The 22,011-nt window shown below is 50.5% G+C and overlaps 1 protein-coding gene across 14 annotated transcripts in view; it reads left to right on the top strand.

Annotated features, from left to right (window-relative positions):
* The window catches only part of Tnip1 (TNFAIP3 interacting protein 1), a 47,280-nt gene that overhangs the window by 21,006 nt on the left and 4,263 nt on the right, over positions 1 to 22,011 (top strand). For 10 of the 14 annotated variants that reach the window (NM_001108826.1, XM_063269497.1, XM_063269505.1 and 7 more), the window contains 11 exons: positions 405 to 542; positions 1,949 to 2,070; positions 3,619 to 3,699; positions 6,350 to 6,541; positions 9,825 to 9,919; positions 11,562 to 11,685; positions 14,016 to 14,105; positions 16,100 to 16,165; positions 16,310 to 16,441; positions 19,681 to 19,809; positions 21,639 to 21,770. In NM_001108826.1, the coding sequence (NP_001102296.1) occupies positions 405 to 542; positions 1,949 to 2,070; positions 3,619 to 3,699; positions 6,350 to 6,541; positions 9,825 to 9,919; positions 11,562 to 11,685; positions 14,016 to 14,105; positions 16,100 to 16,165; positions 16,310 to 16,441; positions 19,681 to 19,809; positions 21,639 to 21,770 (1,301 nt within the window). The remainder of the gene's footprint in view (positions 1 to 404; positions 543 to 1,948; positions 2,071 to 3,618; positions 3,700 to 6,349; positions 6,542 to 9,824; positions 9,920 to 11,561; positions 11,686 to 14,015; positions 14,106 to 16,099; positions 16,166 to 16,309; positions 16,442 to 19,680; positions 19,810 to 21,638; positions 21,771 to 22,011) is intronic. The other 4 variants (XM_063269503.1, XM_063269501.1, XM_063269502.1 and 1 more) reach the window with 1 other exon arrangement.

Raw genomic sequence — 22,011 nt, 5'->3', positions numbered from 1 at the left:
ACTGTCTGGAGGTCACTTTCTTTGTGTTCAGCCTTGGTGTGGAGGGCCCAGCATCCTGGCTTTCCAAGCATTTTTCCCTGCTTGGCAGAACCCACTCATGTTGGTGGTAGGTGGGGGTTGAGAGTTTCCCTTTCTCTAGCTGCTGAAGGGAAACTGAGGCTTAGAATGCAGTCCCTTGAGAGCCCCTTGCTTTCTGCAGGGGCGATGGGGAGGGAGAAGGTCAGAGGTGGGCGGTTTCCTTGGGCCCCACTGCCAGACTCTTCTTATGCTGCCTTGTATGACACAGGCTTGGGCTCCACAGAGTCAGCGTGGGAATGAAGTCAGTCCATGCCAGGGTTAGGGTGGGGTGGGGAGAACCGTGCACTGGGCTGGGTAAATCCTGTGCTTCTCCAACTCTTCTCTAGGAGAGCTTCTGGAGGAATCTCAAATGGAAGCGTCCAGACTCCGGCAGAAGGCGGAGGCGCTGGTCAGGGACAGCGAGCTGCCTCCACCACCACCTGCTCCCTCCTTGGTCTCCTTTGATCCCCTGGCTGAGCTCACAGGTACCAGAACAATCCAGAACCCCCGCCTACCCTGGACACACCCTGCCCAGGCCCAGGCCCCGAACACCGCAGGACCTACCCATTCTCACCCGGACCTTTTTCCTGCGTACATCTTTTGGCTACAGCACCCATAGGTGGTCAGATCTTTAAGGGACCTCAGAAGACTGCAGTGACAGCACTCCTGATGCCACAGCAGCCCTTAGTGAGCCATCACAGTGGTCTGTGGCACCTAAGACAAACCTTAGGGCTTTAGCAGAGTGGTTCTTGAATCCACAACCGCTGTGTGGCAGGTCCAGCCCCGCCAGGCATGGGAATTGAAAGTCCTCTGTCCTCTTCCTCCCTGTTTTATAATCAGGAAGACTGAGGCCAGAGAAGAATCTGTTCTTGCCTATTAGCCTTAATCAGTGCCTATGAGGTCAGCTAAAGGAGAGGGTGACAGTGGCTAAGGGTTGGTCTCCAATCCAGGCCAAATTCTGGGACCAAGAGAAGCTCTCCCACACCAGACTTGAGCACTTCCTGCTGCTACACCTCAGGACTCATCCCAGGCCCCTGTGAGAGCTTCCTTTCTAAGAGTGATGGGACTTGCTGGGCAGATGAGAAAGGGGGAGGTGTCAGAGCCTGTGGCACTGTTGTCAGTGTGGCTGGCATCCTTGTCCTTACTGGCCCAGTGCCGTGCGTAGATATTCTCTGAGTTTCTGTAGCAGTGGTTTCCAGTGGTAAGGAAATGAGCTGCATTTGAGTCCAGGTTTTACACTTGCTAGCAGAGTGACTAGCCAAGTCGATGACCTTGCTAGCCCCTGGTTTCCTTTCTTTAAAACGGGAGTGCTGTGAGCAGCACGGGGATGGGGCTGTAGCTCAGTGGGTAGAATTCATCTAGTGTGAATGTGTTCAGCTGCTCGGAATAAACTGCATTGTAGCACATACCTGTAACCCTGGAGTTGGGAGTTGGTGGCGAGAAGTCCAGTGTCATCCTCAGCTAAGTTTGATGTCAACATAGGCTACACGAGCTTCTCTCAAAACCCAAAAGAAGGGGTTGGGGATTTAGCTCAGTGGTAGAGCGCTTGCCTAGGAAGCGCAAGGCCCTGGGTTCGGTCCCCAGCTCCGAAAAAAAAAAAAAAGAACCCCCCCCAAAAACCCAAAAGAAAGCACTTGGTTAACTGAAAATCTTTCTAGATCCCTGAGGCAGGGAAACCTTGGAGTTTTCCTAGTAAGATGTGGGAAGGAGGTCTCTGCCCGGGCTCTGGGCCCATTAATCAGGCCAATCATTTCACCTGACTTCTAACAGCCTCTCTTTTCTCTGAATCAAGAGAGAACTTAGAGGGCTTCCATCAAGTGTTCTTCCTGTGGGCTGGGTTCATGCATCTTCCCTTCTATAGATTTCTTTAGTCACAGTCTTTATTTTCCAGGACAGGATACAAAGGTTCAGGCACATCCTACTACTACCACCACCACCACCACCACCACCACCACCACCACCATTGGAAACTCCATGGAGAAGTCAGTGTCAGCCTCCAAGCCTCCATCCAATGTAAGTTGTATTTAGAGTTGTGACCTGAAGCTCTTCCCACCACATTTCAGTCTGGAGTGCTGGGATGGGGCAATTAGCCATTTTGAGGTGGAAGTCATGGTTCTCATGACCGGGGAGGTCCTGATCAAACAAGGAGTTAAAATCATTTACCCAGCTGTCTAATGTGACCATGCTCACTAACCGGGCACAGACAGACGCACACTGCCAAGAGGTCAGACACCGTGTCCTGCAGGTTCAATGGAGAAGTGTAGCTTGGTGTCATAGGACCAACCTCTCAAGGGATCCTTCAGTTGGAGAGAAATTGGGCTTTTTCCAAGGTCACATATGGAACTCTGAGAGTGTAGGTTTGGACAGAGCTTCTCTAGTAGGGCTGAGACCACAGATGGGGTCATGGTGGCTCAGACTAGTGGCCAGCTGGGCTGGTTTCTCCCATCTGTCCTACCCCATCCCAGGACAGGGAAAGTGGGTCAAGAGGATGGTTTTGTTTTTTGGGCTTTTTTGGTGGGGGGGTGGGGGAAAGAGGTATATACATGGAGCCTGTGCTTATGAGGACAGAGGAATATGTCAGGTGTCCTGTTTTACTGCTTTTTGCTTTATCCCATACTGAATCCTTTATCTCTTCACTAAACCCAGAGCTTTCTGTTTTCAGATAAGCCAGCAAGCCCCAGCCATCTTCCTGTCTCTGTCCATTCCAGTGCTGGGGTTGTGAGTTATGGATGCCCAACCCTGCTTTTTCATGGGTCCTGGGAAATCCAACTTAGGTCTTCCTGCTGGTGTAGCAAATGCTCCACTTACTGAGCCATCTCCCCAGCCCTGGTCAGGTTTAAGGGAATCTTAGAGCCAGGTTCAGGTGTACTGTGGGCCCCTCAGCTGATTGCACAACCAGCGAAGTTTGCTTGGAAAATATAAAACCGTCTGGCCATCACCTTGGTTTGGGATACATTGTCGACCATCCTTGGTGTTCTCAGGTCAGTCCTCTCCTGGGACCTCTGGGCCTGAGTTGGTGAGGCTGGTGTAGGACTTTCCTTGGTGTGGCTGTTCTAGCCATTGCCACCCAGGATGAGCTGGACACACCTGAGCCCAGGCGATGGCTTGGTTGCTTTGGCAGGATCTGCCAGCTTGTGCTGAGTCTTGGCTTGTGTGTTGACTTTGTGAACTTGGTTTCCTCATCTGTCCAACCACACACACACACACACACACACACACACACACACACACACACACACACACACAAACACACACCACACACACACACACACACACACACACACACACACACACACACACACACGACGAACAAATAAATAATACTGGTTCAAGGTCGGCTCACCCCCCACACCCCGTTATTTCACGGATAAATAATGGCCATGGAGGGGTATGACCTCAGATCACAAGGAGGGTGATGGCAGTCAGTCGTGTGGTTCTTGGGTGATCTCATGTGAATGGTTTGTGACTGTTGACCCTGGGAACTCTGCACTGTTTGTCCTTCTGTCTTCTTGAGGGCAGGGTGCATTTCTCTAGGGCAGCTACTAACTCCCTTCTACCTAGGGCGCCTCCTCTGACTTTGAAGTGGTCCCTCCTGAGGAGCAGAGTTCACCTGAAACTGGCCACCACTCTAGGAACGTGATGGTGAGCAGACAGGCACCCCCATCCCACAACACCCCACCCCACCCCCAGCACATCCTTTTCTTCTCTGTCACCTGACAGGCACCAGGACCACTCAGATCCCTTGGGTCCCCTGCACTTACGTGGGGGACACAGAGGGGCTATAGCATGGGGTGCTTCTCACTCTCATATGCAAATCCCCTGCTGGTGACTTCCCCAGCTTGGGGCACACAGGCACCACACTGTTGTGAAAGCCTGGGCCCCTTGCCAGCCCCACTGGCCTCTGGACCAATCACCTTTCTGTCAGTTACAGTGACTCAGCCTCTTGGGTCTGTAGGCTCGAAGCCTGGGGGTGTGGAAAGGGTCGGTCTGGTGCTGATGGGAGCCAAGGGAGTAATTTTCTCTTTTGTGCAGGTCCTTGGCTCCTGCCAGGAGCTGTTGGACTGGAGAATGCACGCCCTTCTCTAGCTTCAGAGAGGCTGCTCTAATCCACATTCCTACCTTGCAGTGTTTAACCTTGATCTCAACTGTGCAGTCCTTCTGTTCTTTCTTAAAATGCCAGACTTGGAGAGCTATTGTGAAAAACCTTCAAGATTTGTCAGAGACCTTAAAGTCCTGTCTTTTCCTCATCCCTTCCTTCCTCCCATTTAATATTTGCTTTATTCTGTTGTATTGTGTTTTGTTTTGTTTTGTTTTCGTGTGAGACAAGCCTCTTGCCTCTTCTCCTAAGTCCATGCAATGAGGCGTGCCCCACTGTAGACCATTAAATTGTTGCTATGGCAGCACTACTTGGCCTCAACCTCACTGATGCTACAGTCTCTACAACCCTGAGTCAGGAAAGTTTGGATGGCTGGTGCTCTTTTGTTCACCCGCAACACCAACCCACCTCACACCAGCATTTAGCCTTTAGTGATGGGAGGACCGTCCTGTTGGGATGCTGAGTATGAGGCAGGCCCTCTGTTTTGTCTTCTGGTACCCTATGTTCCTGCGATCATGCTGTTCTAATCCCTGAGGACTGAGACATGACTGAGAGCAGGCGAGGTTCCCTTGCTCAGAAAGGTTTCAGCATGCAACCGTGGGCTGATGACTTACCTTTTCAGTTAAAAGTCCCTGTGTAGTCAGTCTGACTTGTCCTGCCAACTCAGGAGTACACCAACTCCTGCTGGGAGCTTGTAGGCTAGTTGGGGAAACTTGAGGGATTTGAAGCACTTTGTGGGTCTCCAGAGAACAGCCCTGGCCACTCCCAGTCCTTTATGGTGAGGAAGAGTTGCAGGATTGGAGACTGATTCTGCCTTTTTTTTTTTTTCCAACTAGAGTATGGTGCTGATAGGAAACAGGCTGAGCATTCAGTTGCCACAGAGCTTAGTAGCAGGTCACAGAGCCCTGGAGTACAGTGAGAAAACCCCAGTTGTATGGCTGGCTCTGCCACTCTACCATGTGCTGCTGTGAGCAAGTTCTCTGTCTGTATACCTCACTGTCCCAGCCTGAACCATAGCTCCCTGTGGTTCTGTTCTCTGCTTCTCTGAAGGATTGGCATTTGGGAGGAATCAGCTGGGTGATTCCTTGTCTGAACTGTTGAGGGTTGAGGTGGGGTGGGATGGGGGTGGGTGGGTGAGGGGAATCTGCTGGGTGATTCTCTGAAGGATTTCAGAGGAGGGAGCTGGAGGAGCTAAAGTATGCGATCATTTGAGGTAGATCAGGATACACAGATAGAAATGAGGTCCACAGAACCCTGGGGCCTAGCTCAGGGGCCTTGGGCAGGAGTAGGTTGGGAGGCTTAACTAACTAACGCCTATCTATGAGCCAGGATTGAAAGTTCCCACTGAAATCCTTAGGACTGATGTGGGTGTGACCAGAGCAGTGGCTTCAGTAGCAAGGTTTGAGAGAGAATGGAGAGAGCAGCACTGAATTAGTCTGCCCAGGCTGCTCTCTTTTAAATTACTAGGTTAGGGTTCTCTGCAGTATTAAGAGTTGCGATTCTGGGCTGGAGAGATGGCTCAGCGGTTAAGAGCACCCGACTGCTCTTCCAGAGGTTATGAGTTCAATTCCCAGCAACCACATGGTGGCTCACATCCATCTGTAAAGAGATCCGATGCCCTCTTCTGGTGTATCTGAAGACAGCTACAGTGTGTACTTATATATAATAAATAAATAAATCTTTTAAAAAAAAAAAAAAGAGTTGCGATTCTTAGAGACATGGTGTTTGGTCTACTCCTAGGCACAGTGCCCTGTGGAGCCTCCCTGAGCTCAGGAAGCAGTGTGTTACAGCCAGAGACACCCTCTCTACCTTTCCTCATGTCAATTTTGCTGTGCAGTGAAGGAGAGAACACACACACACACACACACACACACACACACACACACACACACACACACAGAGCTGCAAGGATGCCCAGCCTGGGGGAGGGTGAACTGACTACCCTTGGGCACTCAGTAAGACTCAAAGCATAGGAGGAAGATGACCTTGGTAGTGTTAGGCCAGCCAGTAGCTTGGAAGTCCTAGGTCCTGCCCTGTGAGTCAGCTCCAGATAGGGAACCTGTGTTACTGGAAATTTTCCCTGGGCTGAACAGAGGCCACAGGGGAAACTGAGTCATGAAGAATGGGGAAGCAATAGAAGAATTGGCTGGCATTGCCTGCTTAGGCTTGGTGAAGATCATCTTGGTGCTCCCACAGGAGCTGGGGTCCCCACCCCCAGAGGACGGCAATCTGATGCTCCACCTGCAGCGCCTGGAGACCACCCTGAGTGTGTGTGCAGAGGAACCAGATCACAGCCAGCTCTTCACCCACCTGGGCCGCATGGCCCTCGAGTTCAACAGGTTGGCCTCCAAAGTGCATAAAAATGAGCAACGTACCTCCATCCTGCAGGTAAGGCCAGCAAGTATCTCCTCGCAACCCCCGCACAGCCATAGGGTATAGGGGTTAACTATGGGGACTTCTAGCCATAGGGTATAGGGCTTAACTATGGGGACTTCTAGCCATAGGGTATAGGGCTTAACTATGGGGACTTCTAGCCATAGGGTATAGGGCTTAACTATGGGGACTTCTAGCCATAGGGTATAGGGCTTAACTATGGGGACTTCTAGCCATAGGGTATAGGGCTTAACTATGGGGACTTCTAGCCATAGGGTATAGGGCTTAACTATGGGGACTTCTAGCCATAGGGTATAGGGCTTAACTATGGGGACTTCTAGCCATAGGGTATAGGGCTTAACTATGGGGACTTCTATCTAGCCATAGGGTATAGGGCTTAACTATGGGGACTTCTATCTAGCCATAGGGTATAGGGCTTAACTACGGGGACTTCTAGCCATAGGGTATAGGGCTTAACTACGGGGACTTCTAGCCATAGGGTATAGGGCTTAACTACGGGGACTTCTGAGGACTAGATTTTAGGCCTGTTTGGAGCTTTCTGTTCACAGTGGTGACTGCAGTAAGGAACTTGTGGTCGGTGTGTAGAGAAAGAAGGAAATGAGGAAATGGGAGGTGGGCCATGCAGATTCATAGTGAGTGTCCTGGAAGTGTGGCCCAGCTGGCTGAGTATGGCCTGCTTTGTTCTTGTTTTCTTTTCCTTTTTCTTTTTCCCGTTAAGTCAGGGTCTCACAATGTTGCCCAGCTATCCTGGAATTTACTATGTAGACTCGACTGGCCTTGAACCAGAGAAATCTCCCTGCCTCTGCCTCCAAAGGACACCTTGTTGCCTACTTTGCTGTCACCATGGCTCTTTTATGCCCTGTCCCCTGAAGGAAGGTGTTTTGAAGTAGTCTCACTCTTAGCCCAAGCTGGCCTCAGACTCATAGCATCCTCCTGCCTCAGCCTCCGAAGTGCCAGGATTCTAGACATGAGCCACCTCACCCAGCTTTAATTTGTTACATTTAAAATCCCATACCGTTAGCCACCTTTCCTCCCTGCCTCCTTTCTCAAATCCCTCTTAGAAGGCTCCCTGTGCTGGGAAAAAATGGCTAATCCTCATTATTGTATGGTCTTAAGCAAGTCACCAATTGTCCTGTAAGGATTTGAGCTAGCAGGGACGCAGCATCAAAGGCCTTTGTGCAATCTAGAGCCCAGTGCTGGGAGATGGGTCACTGTTGGCTTTGTTTGATGGGGTCATCTACTCTGGGCAGGCCGTCTTAACTTGAGGACTTTGCAGTTCAGTGTGGCCCACTTACAATTAATTGGTAACCATTTTGAAGATGATGGGCATGAGGCTGCTTGAGGCCCTGCTCAGGATTTGAGCACCCCGTCCTTTTGGCTAGAGCTCTCACACTTTAAGGCTCCCTGCTTCTGGGTAGACCCTTCTCCTTCTGTGCCAGTCAGTCTGTGGCCTCAGCTATGCCAGTAGACCTTGATGAAAGGAGGGAATCACCCTGTGTAACCTTGAGCAGGTGTGGTCTACTTTGGCTGTCTGACAAGGAGCACACAGGACATCCTCTCACTGAAGACTGGAGAAGCACTATGTGGTGGAGGGCCTGGCCCAGGGAGTGCAACTCTTTAAGAGGCCACCAAGGCTTTGGAGTTTCCTGACATGGTGCCAGGACTGAGGTCACCCTGCACACCAACCTTTGGGCACTCGAATGCAGATATATCTTGGTTCCCTGGTGCCCACCAGTCTCTTCCGTCAGTCTCCTCTTTATTCCTTTCTTGGCTCTAACAGTTCTCAACAATTCTGCTTTGGTGGGTAGTTTATTTGCTTAGTTTGTCTCCCTACTAAGTGCTGTCTTCACAGAGAGACACCCGTGCCTGGCACTTCATACACAGTTGGTAAAAGAATGAGTGATCAAGTCAGGAGTGGAGGCTCTACCTCTGCCTGCTCTGGGGGTAGGCAGGAGGACCTCAAGTTCAAGGCCATCCTGGACTGTGTAGCCAGACTCCATCTCAAACAGCAAGACAAAGCCAGGTGGTGGACTCATGCCTGCAATCCCAGCATTTAGGCAATAGAGGCAGGTGGATAGAGTCCAGCCTGGGCTACAGAGTGAGCTCCAGGACAACCAGAGACACACAGAGAAACCCTGTCTTGAAAACAAAGCAAAACAATAACAACAAAAAAGGCAAAGTTGGAGAGATGATGGCTGCTTTTGCAGAGAGAGGATGGGGGTTTGGTACCTAGCGCCCACACAGCCCCCATCTCACAATCTTCTGTAACTCCAGCTCCAGGGATTCTGATGCCCTCTTCTGGCCTCTGTGGATACTGCACACATGGTGCAGGACAAACATTATACATAAAATAAAAACAAGCCAGTCTTTCAAGGGATTTCATAGGTGTGCTCTTCACTTTCTGAGAGGGCAGTGACCTTTGGCTGCTGCTGATCCTGTCCAGCATCTGGTTTGTACCCAGGGTGTTTACCTAGAGGCCCCAAGGATAGGCTAACAAGTGAACTGCCATTGTAGCCTTCGCCTCAGGGCAGGAGCAGGACAGTCTGTTCCCTGGTGTCCCCACCCAGGGCCACAGCAGCTCGCTGTTTCTCAGCCTCTGGGTAGAGGAAACTGGATCCAGTTCCTCCTCATTCTATCTCTGTTATGTTTCTTGGGTCACTCAACAAACAATGCCAACTCATCCCTGAAGTCCCAGCACTGAGGCAGACGCAAGAAGGTTGCTGGGCGTTCAGTGCTGAGGGATACAGTAAGTTTCAGGCCCAACCAAGTTATAGGGTAAGACCTCACCTAAAAAGAGAAAAAAATTAAATATTTTTTTATGTCAAATTTGGCACAGGGCCCTCTGCTGGGCATTGAAAGAAATGATAACAAGTTTTCTGTTTCTTCAACCCAGAGTTCAAGAGCTCCAGTGCAAGGCTGTCCTTCCCACTCACCCAAGCTCATCAGAAGGGAAGCCAGCAGTTCTGGAGTCTCCCTGGGTGACACAACACAGTTTCCCTTATATTCTGTGTAGCAGTGAATGTAGGACGCCCACCCTAGTTAGGGAACAAGACCAGAGATGTAGACCATGGAGGAAGAGCCTAGGCAGGGCTGGCTGTTAAGGGAAGAGGAGGAAGTTCTCTTGAGAGGTCTCTGTCAGGCATCCTTCCTACTGACTCCATGGAAGAGAAGCCTGGATAGTTGGCCCTACTGGCTAAAGCCCGAGCCCCCTTGTGTCAGCATGCCTTGGGATGTGCCCCTTCTAACCCGAGCCCCTGTCTGCCCCTCTACCCCACAGACCTTATGTGAGCAGCTGCGCCAGGAGAATGAAGCCCTGAAGGCCAAGCTGGACAAGAGCCTGGAACAGCGGGATCAGGCTGCTGAGAGGCTGCGGTAAGTCCAGGCCACCCTGAGACCGGAAGAGAGATAGGGCAGGGGAATAATATATCACACCGGTTCCTGGGACGAGGCCACATCTGAGAGCTCTGTTCTGACAGCAGATCTCGTGGCCCTTCTGCTTGGCTTCTGCTGTTTTCTCCCTTGCTCTGTTTATCTTGAGGGTGGGAAATGTAGACATCATTGAAAGCTGCCCTTCCTTCCCTGGGGAGAACTGCTGACATTTGTGTGAGAACTGGCTCGGGATTCTCCTGCCCCCTGGTGGTCACCGTCTTTCCCTGCTCACTTCTCCTGGGGTCTTGGGCAGTCCCTCTCTGGACTCAGACCTGTGGGAAGGTATACAGATTTACCCCAGCCTCTCTGTCCTTGGCAAGACTGGGCTTGGTTGTCTTAGGTGAGCCGTCGGCTCTACTTATCACTAAGGACCTCTGACCACCAAGGATCAGTGCCTCTTGATTCTAGGGAAACAGGAATTTGTGATTGCTGGATCTCAAAGGGCCTTTGCCATCAGATCATGCAGACTAACTCCATGTGTGAGGGGAGATGATCCCAGACAGAGGCAGGGACTTCCCGAGAGTCTCACTACACAGATGTAGGCATTCACTAGAGAAGTGACAGTCCCTGCTCACCATAGGGTAGCAGGGTGCTGGGTTAGCCTGTTAGACGAGAGATTCTGCATTAGAGCCAGGCCTTGTCACTGTATATTCCACTGTATATTGGTCACTGTAGCCACAGGGCCATTTTGCATCACTGTCTCTTGATTTACTTTGGATAGCCTAGTGGTTAGGGCCTTAAAGCCATACTCCATTATTCATGGAAGACATGGATAAGGTCAAGAACATGAATGCCCAGGCTGAAGGAAAGGCTTATGGGTGAGAAGGCAGGAATTTAAGTCCTTGCTGAGTGGCCTGGGAAAAGTCATTTGACTCTGTGGTGTTTCTGTATTTAAATGGAAGCTGAGGGAATGTGTCCATGTTGCAAACATCCTGAGTGCCTGACCTGGCCCAGCCTGCCTCATGAACTTAGGATTTCACTCTCAGTTACTATATTTCTGCTTGTTTTGTTTGGTGAACAGACTCATTCTATAGCCCTGTGTAGTTCAGGCTGCCCCAGACTCCATACTCCAGCTTCTGCCTCCCAAATGAACACTGGGATTATAGGTGTGAGTGCCCACACTCAACGTTGCTTGGTAACCACTCCCACTGTAAATTATAAAGGAGGTCTCACCTAGAGCACCACCGTATTCAACACTAGATAACCTTGAAAGCAGGTACAGTGGGATTGAGTCCATGACAGGTGTAGGGAGGATCCGTCAACTCCGGCTCCAAGCCAGGAGCCTGCTCTTTCTGTGTTAAAGAGAGGGAGTGTCAGGTGCCATAGGGGCAGAACTTTCTTACAAGAACAAGATCCTAAGACCTAAAGGTGTCACATGTGTAGACAACCTCCAGATGTGGAAACTGTGGTGCAGGACTCTCAGGAAGCCTGCATACCTTCTGGGTGGCTTACAGATGTCCTATTAGTCTGGCCGCACTCTCCAAAACACTGCTGCAGTCCATGTGACAGTAGGTCCTTGGCTTTGCCAGCTTCTCAACCCAGGGCTGACAGTGTGATGTCTCCAACTTACTTGTCTCTTATCCAGGGAGGAAAACACGGAGCTCAAGAGACTGTTGATGAACAGCAACTGCAAAGAGGGACTCTGTGGGCAGCCCAGCTCCCCAAAGACAGAGGGTGCTGGCAAGAAGGGCGTGGCTGGACAGCAGCAGGTGTGTAGCAGGAAGTTCTTGAATATCCCAGGCTTCTCAAACCCAGTGTCTGCTCAGCTGCTCACTGAGAGCGAGCATACCTCCTCCTACACACAGTTTCAGTTACAGAAGGTTCTACTTGGTAGTCTCTGTTTCCTGGTGCAGCGTCTGCCCCTGCAGTGTGGCCACTCCTTGGCTTTTTGTTTTGCCTTCACCCCACGTGAGACACATGCTCAGAGGTATTGGCAGTCACATGGCTCTGTGGCCCCCACTGGCTGCTTGCTTCTCCTGCTTGCTGACTTGGATTGTCCAGTGGCTGCTCAAGGGAGTTGGGGTTCAGTGTTTTGCTCATTCTGGGTACTAACACCCTAATGCATTTTGTCTTGTCAAAGTCTCCTTCTCGAAGGTGACTCCCAAAAGTCAGTTTAGTATCTGAACATTCCATGGCAGAACCAAAGTGTCAGGGGCCCTGTGGAGATTGTATTAAGCTTGTGAGATTACAACTTGGAGCCTGTGCATGGAGAGGAAGATTATGGTCTGGGGATGCCCCAGCACTGGCCCACACCTCCCCACCTCCAGGCCCAGCCTTGCCACAGTGAAGTCAAAGTGTGCCTTGTTCCACTTTCACCATCCCTCAGACTCCTCTAGCCCCGTTGTTAATCGAGCTTACTTTCACCTCCAAGTGAGTTGCAGTCAGTTGCAACATAAGCTCTAATGCCAGCTTTCTATGTAATGTAGTAATTACCTTGGTCACTCACTCCCCGCCCATGGGCAGTGATGTATTTTACCCAGGACTTGCAAAGTCATGAGCTCATTTGGGTTCTTTTGCCTGGAGGGCTGTCTCTTCCAGGGCCAGCAGGAGTCTCGGAGATGTCATGTACTGTCATACAATTAAGATTCTTCTGTAACCTCTCAAGCAGATGTGGGGTGGCCAGCTAAACAGCAAGGCTCACCCTGCCTCTTACTAGCACTGTGGCCCCTTTTTATTTTTTTAACCATAGCTTCACTGTGTAGCCATGGTTGGTCTGAAATGCACTTTGTAGATTAGACTGGCCTCCAGCTCACAGAGATCCCCCTGCCGTTGTTGGGATTAAAACTAAGTGTCACTTAGCCTTTAGCTGTTAACAGTGGGCTTCCTGGGCCAGGCATTTGTCCTTTCTCAGAGGCCACCTCATCAGGCACCTTTTCCTCTCCTAGCGCCATGGTATGTTTACAGGACCTAGCCTGTAGGGGGCACCAGAGGCTCACAAGCTCTGCTTCCAGGTCTGCCCAGCCTGTGGTAGGGACTAGAGAGTAGTGAGAGTAGGGACCCATGGGGTAGACTCCAGTCGATGGGGCCAGTGCAGAACAACTTCTGGTCTGAGCAGACCTGAGGGCCCTGGCAACAGTCAGTGCATGTGTGCACTTCTAGGTCAATTTAAAAACATTTTGTTTTGAGGTAACTTTAAACCTAGGCAGAAATAGTGTGGAGCTGTGTTCCATACTCCCTCCATCTTCCCGGGCTGGCTTACGTAACCACAGACCTACCTCACCAAGCGTCTTACATAACTGGTTCAGTTACCAGAGTCAGCATTGGCGTTGGCACTGCGCGCTCTTCAGATGTACCCGTCTTGCACTCCGGTCCTTTCTGTGCTCCAGAATTGAATCAGGCTCCCACGTGGGATTCGGTATCCCAGCTCCTTAGTCTCCTCATGTCTGCGACATGGCTCAGCTGTCCTTTTTTCCACAACCTCGGCCCTTTTGAGTTATGCTGGCCAGTTGTTTTGCAGAGTGGACGTGGGTTTAGATTAGATTGCAGAATTCAGAAAGAATCTCAGAAGGGTCGTGCTGTGTGCATGCATCTGCACAGTGCCGCGCTCTTAGCACATGCTTCTGGGCTCGTGATGTTTGCCAACCTCCATAACACTTCTGTGTTGTTTATTTTCTGTTGGGGGTTGCATGTGTGTATGGAGGTCAGAAGACAGTTCTCTCCTCCACCGTACGTTCTGGATATTGAACTCAGCTCATCAGGCTTAGAGACAATGCTTACTCTCTGAGCCATCTCACTGACTCCTAATACCTTCTAAAAATATATAAGCCGTGCCTTTTAGGTTAGGGCATCCGGAGTTGTTATGGGGTTGACAAAGAGCTGGGGGCAGGATGGTGAAGCTAGCAGCCATGGGTGGGTGTGTGTGTGTGTGTGTGTGTGTGTGTGTGTGTGACAGATATATATTCATGGGCTTTCAGAAGGAGGAGGTCATGGCTGTGACACTTCTTCTGGTGGCTGCTGGGTGGGAGGAGCAAGGAGGCGAGCAGTAGGCTGGGGACAAAGTTTTATCTGACACTTTGGTGAAGACTCTGTCTCTCCCTAGGCCAGTATGACGGCAAGTAAGGTCCCTGAAGCAGGGGCCTTCGGTACAGCTGAGAAGAAGGTGAAGTTGCTGGAACAGCAGCGCATGGAGGTAAGTGGCCAAACAGGGAGGTCAGGGAATACCCCTCTCCCTGCCCGGGACCAGAGGGAGAAGGCCCCACCTGGCTGTCTGGTTTCCATTGGTCTTAGATCCTGGAGAGTTATTGTGGAAACCATTGGGCCATCTGCCCATGGGATAAGTGTCTGTCCTCTTTGGATCAACCACAGGGATCACTGACAATACTGTATTTGTGACACAGACTGAAATTGTTTGGGGAACTTGGGGAGATGGAGCGATGGCTCAGTGGTAGTAGTGCTGGCTGCTCTCGCAGAGAACCCAGGTTCAGTTCCCAGGACGCATGTACCAGCTCACACCTGCCTGTAACTCTAGCTCCAGAGAGTCTGAGTCCCTTTTCTGGCCTCCACGGGCACCCACACTCCCCACCCACATGTAGATGCAGACACCTATGTATATAACTTAAAGGGTGAGCTTAGGAGGCTAAGGTAAGCTGGGCAGTGGGGAGAGGTTGTGGTCAGTCAAGCCAGTCGGCATTGGAGACACATGTGGTAATGTGGTGAGTGGCTAACAGTGAAGGAAGTGCCCATGCCCTTGGCCACAGCATTCTGTGTCTCCCAAGCCCCTCCCCACCTCCAGCCCAGGCCACTAGCCTATCCTTGTCCCTCCTCTAGCCCTCTTCACACAGCTGGGGCCTTCCCCAACCTCTTCTTTCCCACCCCTCTTCCTTCACACGCATCTGATGAAGTCTTGCTTACATGCATATTCTAGATTTACTCATCTCTCAGAAGAACTAAAAGAATGTCCGTTATATAATGAACCAAGAGTCTCCCTCGAGATAGCTGCAGCTGACATCAGCTCACTTGGGGTTGTTTTGTTTTCATTTTCTGTTGTACGAGGAACTGAGTCTGGGGCCTCACTGAGCTGCCTCTTCAACCCTTGAACTCAGCCGCCTCAGTAGCTGAGGTTACAGACGTGCAGACTGTACTCAGGGTTTTTTAAATGCAGAAAAATAAAATGACACACACTGCCTTTCAGATAAGTTTTTCTTTTAAAATTGTCTCAGGGGATCTGTTTAGATCTACAACATAAACCTATTCCTTCCATTTCTTAAGTACTTTTGTCATTGGTAGTAATCTGAAGTCAGACTATCTCCCCCCATCGCCTATCATTTTATTTTCTTAGTGATGTGGAGTTGTTTTTCTTGCCTCAGTAACTGCTCTGTCAAGAGTATGACTTACAGTTAGCATTGTCCTAAAGCTCAAAGGATGCTTGAAGTATTTTCTGTCTATGGTGTCTTACACTACGCTGACCTTTGGACACACATAGAGGAACTGTTTCATTTTATTTTTGGTTTTGTTTTGAAGCAGGGTCTCTCTGTGTAGGCTTGACTGTTCAGGAACTCACTGTGTAGATTAGGCCTCAGACTCTCAGAGATCCTTTTGCCTCTGCTTCTTGAAAAGTGCTGGGATTAAAGGTGCGGCCACCATGTCTGGCCTATTAGCCTTTAAGTATGTTTGCACACTTGGCTAAAGTGTTTTTCTTTTCTTTTTTATTTCTATACGACGAGTTTTGGGGTTTTTTGGTCTGTTTTTGTTTGTTTGTTCCTATACCAGAGACTGAACCCAGGACCTTGTCCATGCTTGGCAAACATTCCTACAGAGACACTCTCCTACCTCAGCCCTTGGTTCAGGATTTCCATTGGTTAGTTTTTCAGGGTGGTATAATCTGTGTTAAAGACAGTGAAACCTAGGATTGTCACAGCCTTTCAAAGTACCTCTGAAGAATCATGTTTGTGCCTCACAGTGACTGTCTCCAGGGCTCAGTGTTCCCTGTGGCTTTCCTAGCGAGGGGACGTGCAGCTGGAGAGAAGGGTGGAGCAGCAGGGAACACCTGGCCTGTGGGGATTGGGGAAGCCTGGATTGCAGCTTTATCCTGCGTCCGATTTGGGCATGTGGGCAGCTGGGCACTCGGTGGGTATCTGGCCGTCCTCCCTCGTCTTTCTAACCCCAGTACCTGCTTGCCCACAGCTGCTGGAAGTGAACAAGCAGTGGGACCAGCATTTCCGGACCATGAAGCAACAGTATGAGCAGAAGGTGATGGAGTTGCTGGGGACTGAGCTGAGGCTGGCTCGGGGAGGCGGGATGAGGAGCTTGTGACCAGGCTGAGACGGGGAAGGTGGAGGCAGCTGGTGCATGCAACTCTCCTGCCCTCACACTCCCTCTCTGCCCCTCCTCCAGATCACAGAGCTTCGCCAGAAGCTGGTGGACCTGCAGAAACAGGTGACTGAGCTGGAGGCTGAGCGCGAGCAGAAGCAGCGTGACTTTGACCGGAAACTCCTCCTGGCTAAATCTAAGATTGAGATGGAAGAGGCAAGTGTGGTCAGCCATGTAGTCTTTGAGGGTCTAGGCTCCTCCCGGGACGCCGGGATCAGTGAGCCAGGGCCAGGGTCCAGCGCTCCTTAACTTTTGGAACTAAAGTTACAGGTGGTTGTGATCCCACCACGTGAGTTCAAGGAATATCCAACCCAAGTTCTCTGAAAAAGCAGCCAATGCCCTTAGCCACTGAGCTCGCTCTCCCGCCCTGTACATTAAAATCTTAAATCCTGAGAACTATACAAAGAAGTGCATGACATACAGACATACGAAAGGGGCATAGTAGGCTCACACCTGTAATCCCAGCACTCAGAAGACTGAGGCAGGAGAATAGGGAGTTACAGACCAGCCTGAGCTGTATATATAGCAAGACCTTGCTGGAGCTGGCACTCAGTTGGTAAAGTGCTTGTCTAGTAGGCTTGAGGCCCTGGATTCAATCCCTTGGGCTTCATAAACCAGGCACCGGAGTATGTAGAGCGAAGTGAAGAAGTACAGGGCTATCCTTGGCTGCATAGTGAGTTTGAAGCCAGCCTGGGCTACATAGGAGACTGTCAAAGTAAAGTAAAAAGCCGCTGTGTCCTAAAACAGAAAGGTAAAAGCAGGCCTCAATGGGGTGAGGTACTGACTCAGAGTTCAGTTGTAAAGGGCCTAAAACAGAGGGAATTAGTTTATCCAGTCACCTCTGCCTGCCCCAAGCACTGTACTAGATAGCACCAGTCAGCCTGCCCTGGTTGGAGAAGAGATGCTGAGTAACCAGGCAGAGGTTCATAAGTAAAAGTGTGTTCTACAACCAAGAAGGGTCAGAGATCAGAGACTAAGCAGAAGGGACCTCATTTTGGTTGTGCTCTGGAGCAATGCTCTTAAGGAAAAAAAAAAGTGGCCTCTGCTTTGTCATGTGTGACCAGTACCAGCCACGGCCCTCCCGACTCCTGAAGCAGCTGACAGAAAGACCACCTCACTCCCGACCCTTGGGGTTCTAGTGACATTATTACTTCTTTCTTGTCATGGGAGCAGCTGCTTTGCCTAGCTTTAAAGATCTTTTCAACACAGATTGCATCTCAGAGACCCTTACGTCAGCATGTGATACCCAGCCTTGTCCAAGCACAGCCTCTGTCTGTGTCTCCCCCATTCCCTGGAGGATGGGCAGCAGAGACACTGCACTTCTCAGTATTCCAGCACTCCAGCATGGCGCTCACAGCCAGAGTCCTGATCTGTGGTCTCTCTTCCTCGAGCCTGTCTATAAGGGAGATAAATCCTAGACCCTGACAGTTCTGTCCTCTCCACTGGCTAAAGCTGTCCTTGCAGATGGGAACTCTGTGGTCAAGAACATTCTTTGTTCTCCAGTCTTAAGCAGAAGCTAGGACGTCACCCATTTGTCCTGGCCCAGGCTGCCCTGAGCCACCTCTGAATAGAAACCACTCCCCCACTAGTGTGTAGAATATTGACTAAAGGTCACAAGGAAGGCATGAGCACTGACCCGCCACGGTCAGTCCCCTGATCCACGTGGCACACTGCAGATGAACTAACACTTCCCTGGAATTCTTCCCCACCCCACCCCCCAGACCTTGGTCCTCTGAAGGGTAACTTCAACTGAAACTTTTTTTAAGATTTATTTCTTTTATGTGTATGAGTATTTTGCCTTCATTCATGTATGTATGTATGTACGTATGTATGTGTGTATGTATGTATGTATACTGAGTGCCTGGTCCCATGGAGGCCAGAAGAGGGCATCCGATCCTGTGGAACTGGAGTTTTGGATGTTTGTGACCTACCATGTTAGTGCTAAGAATTGAACTTGAGCTCTCTTCAAGAGCAACAAGTGCTTTTAAAACTATTGCGCCATCTCCAACTCCCAGACCTTTTAACATGTCTTCTGACCATATGGGGTTTTTTTGGGGTGTTTGTTTGTTTGTTTGTTTTTTAGATGTGCATGCTCCTAATGCTACACTGCCATCCACTGTTTTAATTTTTATTTATTTTTGAGGCAGGTGCCTAGGCTGGCCTGGAACTCACTATGTAGATCAGGCTGTGCTCTTAACTCAGAAGTCCACCTGACCCCACCTCCAGACTGTGAGGATTAGAGGTGTTGGCCACCACTCTCAGCCCAACCACTGTTTTAACCTCCACCTAGCACAGATTCATGGCTTAAGCCTACAGCCCTGGTTCCTTGGAAGGCTGAGGCAGGAGGGTCAGCAAGGCTCAGGGCCTCCCTGGGCTACAGGATGAGTTAAAGCTAGCTTGGGTAATTTAGTAAGAGTGGGGACTGAGGGGTTGGAGCCATAGCTCAGTGATAGGACAGTTACCTAGCATGTGTGTGACACGCAGTCTTTGGAAAAGTACATAAGCCACTCTGTGGCCTGGTGAATGGCATTTGATGCTTTTAGCACTGCTGCCCAGTTTGATTTCCAGTCAGCGACATGGCTCAGAGGATAAAAGTACTTGCTGCCAAGCCTGATGCTTGATCCTGGGACCCACATGGTAGAAGGAGAGAACCGACTCTTACAAGTTGTCACCTGACACACAGAGACAATAAATAAATAAATAAAAGAACGTAAAAAGCAAAGAAACTCTTCTTTGCAGTGAATGGAATGGAAATGGAAGCCTTAACTTCTGCTCCCTGTGTGGTCTCCAGGAAGTCACCACACACAGTGGATTCTCACTGAGCCAGGGGGCTCACTTGGTGCTGCTTCACCATTCCAGCTGCAGCCGTGTGGTGCAGAAGCCTGGAAGTGTCCACCCCTCAGCTGTGTGACCTTTTACTCTGTGTGCTTCTCTGGAGAGCCTTCTGTCCCGCTTACCCTTTGAGCATGGTCTTTTCTATGCTCAGATATCTGAGGTCCTTAAGAGACTATGGTATTCCCCACTCTTCTGAGAGGATTTCACACAGACAACATTTACTCAGTTTTGGACTCGGCTCTCATGAGGTCCCTTTGTGACTTTTGTTAAGATGTAATTATCCCCAATATTGAGGAAGTTTACTTAAGAGGGCCTGTGTGGAGCCCAGGGTCTCTGGCATTCAGTGAGGGAGCTAGCATCAGAGTTGAGGGCCTTGTGCACTACCAGTAGTGGAAGAGATGGATATACAGACTCGGAAAGACAGCAGCGTCCTCCCAGGTCATTTGCAGACGAGTGCTATGAGAGAGATGGCTGCCGAGAAGGAGGGAAAGCCAGGGCATGGCTCAGGCAGTCCAGGCCTCCAGGAGTGTCCCTGTTTACCAACCCTGCACTTTCTGCAGACTGACAAGGAACAGCTGACAACAGAGGCCAAGGAACTTCGCCAGAAGGTCAAGTACCTGCAGGATCAGCTGAGCCCACTTATGAGGCAACGAGAATACCAGGAAAAGGAGATCCAGCGGCTCAACAAGGTGGGCACTAGGACCCCTCCCCCAGATGGGAAAAGGCTACTATGAACTCAGCTGCAGGGCCCACCCAGCTGCTGTCACCTCCAGCTCAAGAAATGTGACACCTGCTGAGGGGGCTAGAGTCACCATTCCTGTCTTCCCTGCCTCCAAACACTCTGAGTGACCCAGCCCCAGGAGGAGTTGGACTCACTCCTGCTTCCCCTGTGGCCTTTGTACAGGTGCCCCCCTCTGAGGCCCCACTGTCCCCTGGCAGTACCTAGTCTACCCAGGCTTGAATGTCACTTGCTTAGCAAAGCCACCCCTGAATCTCTTTTTGATGGCCCCATTCTGTGGTCCTAGGGTAGCAATAGTTTTTTTCTCTCTCTTGCTAATAGGCTGTGTTCGTTCGTGTTCTCTCTCTCTCTCTCTCTCTCTCTCTCTCTCTGTCTGTCTCCCCCTCCCTCCCTCCCTCTCTCCCCCCACCCCCCCACCCCCACCCCCCTTGAAGACAGTGCAAGAGACCTATCACTAAGAGTCCCTAGTGTCTAGGGGCTAAAGTCCAGGTGGTGATGAATGACCATCTCTGAGATGGTCAGAGTCAGAGCTGTAAAGTATCATGTGACCAGGGTTGGTGGAAACCACTGAAGGGAATCTCAGAAGGTGGGAGCATTTTGTAGACAAAGAAAGTAACAAGAGGACACTTTGTCTTTCTTTTTTGTTTTGTTTGCTTAGCTGGGTCTCTTTTTGTTTTTTTAGGTTTTGGTTTGGTTTTGTTTGTTTGTTTTTGAGAGGGCTTTTCTGTGTAGCCCTGGCTGGCCTGGAACTCCTTGTAGACCAGGCTGCTTCTGCATCCTTAGTGTTGGGATTAAAGGTGGGCACCACTACTACCCAGTTCCTCCCCACCCCACTCCCAGCGCTGTCTGGCTGATAGGCAGGGTTGGTTGATAAAGTAAACTAAGTGGGAATTGCAGTTCGGGTTCATGTGACGAGAGACAAGATGGGGACTGAGGGGCACAGCAGAAGCTGTCAGAGAATGCAGCTTCTCTCAGAAAGCTGGGCTTCTTTCTAGGTCTCAGGTATGAGGAACTGAGCCGGGCCTGTCAAGAGGTCTTTGTACATGAAGATCTCAGGCTAGTCTGCAGGTTAAGAACACAGTTGGAATCCTTGTGTTCACTCATTAGCTGAGTGATCTCCCCATCTCCATGGCATTTTTGTTGCTGTGGTAAATTACCGTGACCAAAAGCAACTTGGGGAGGAGAGGGTTTATTTCAGTTTATGACTTCAGGTCCCAGCCCATCACTGAGGGCAGTCAGGGCAGGAACCTGCCAAGGAGCCATGGAGTAATACTGCTTAGAGACTTGCTCTCACAGCTGTCTCAGCCTGCTTTCTTACACACTCCAGGACTACCAGCAGGGGGTGGGGGGCATCTAGTGAGACAAGCCTTCCCACACCAGTCACTAAGCAAGAAAATGCCCCAAAGGCTTGCCTATTGGCCAGTTTGGTTGGGGCATTTTCTCAACTGATGAGGTTCCTCTTCTCAAATGATTCTGGCTTGTGTCCAGTTGACAAAACAAAAACAAATAAACAAGCCAGGACACTGAGTCACAGTGGGTCTCTGGTCCTCAATTTTCAAGTGGGTAAAATGGGCATGAGGTTTTAGCCTCTATCCTGTGGGAGGATGAAGAGACTTCAATGCAGTGGCCCATTCAGTGCGGTAATGAGTAAGGCTGGTTAAGGACCACTGCTGCTGGGGTTACACTGTCGTCAGAAAGGCTCTCTCGGAGGGCTCTTCAGATGGGTCTGACTTCCAGGGATTCCTGCTGATGATCCTGTCTCTTCTTTCCTGACTCCAGGCCCTGGAGGAGGCCCTCAGCATCCAGGCCTCTCCCTCATCCCCACCTGCAGCTTTTGGGAGCCCAGAAGGGGTCGGGGGCCATCTGAGGAAGCAGGAACTGGTGACGCAGAATGAGCTATTGAAACAGCAGGTGAGGCCCCAAGAACTGGTGTGTCCCCGGGAGCCACTGGCCTTCCGTGTGTTAGCGCTGCTCTCTGTTCTCTATGGACTTTTAAAACATTATTATTATGTAAACGGCATTCTGCCTGCATGTATGCCTGCCAGCCAGAAGAGAGCATCAGGTCCCATTACAGATGGTTGTGAGCCATCAAGTGGTTGCTGGGAATTGAACGCAGAACCTCTGGAAGGGCAGGCAGTGTTCTTGACTTCTA

Source organism: Rattus norvegicus, chromosome 10 (assembly GCF_036323735.1).
Source record: "Rattus norvegicus strain BN/NHsdMcwi chromosome 10, GRCr8, whole genome shotgun sequence".
Taxonomy (NCBI): domain Eukaryota; kingdom Metazoa; phylum Chordata; class Mammalia; order Rodentia; family Muridae; genus Rattus; species Rattus norvegicus.
The sequence above is the reverse complement of the archived record's forward strand: the minus strand, read 5'-3'. Positions and strand labels throughout refer to the sequence as shown.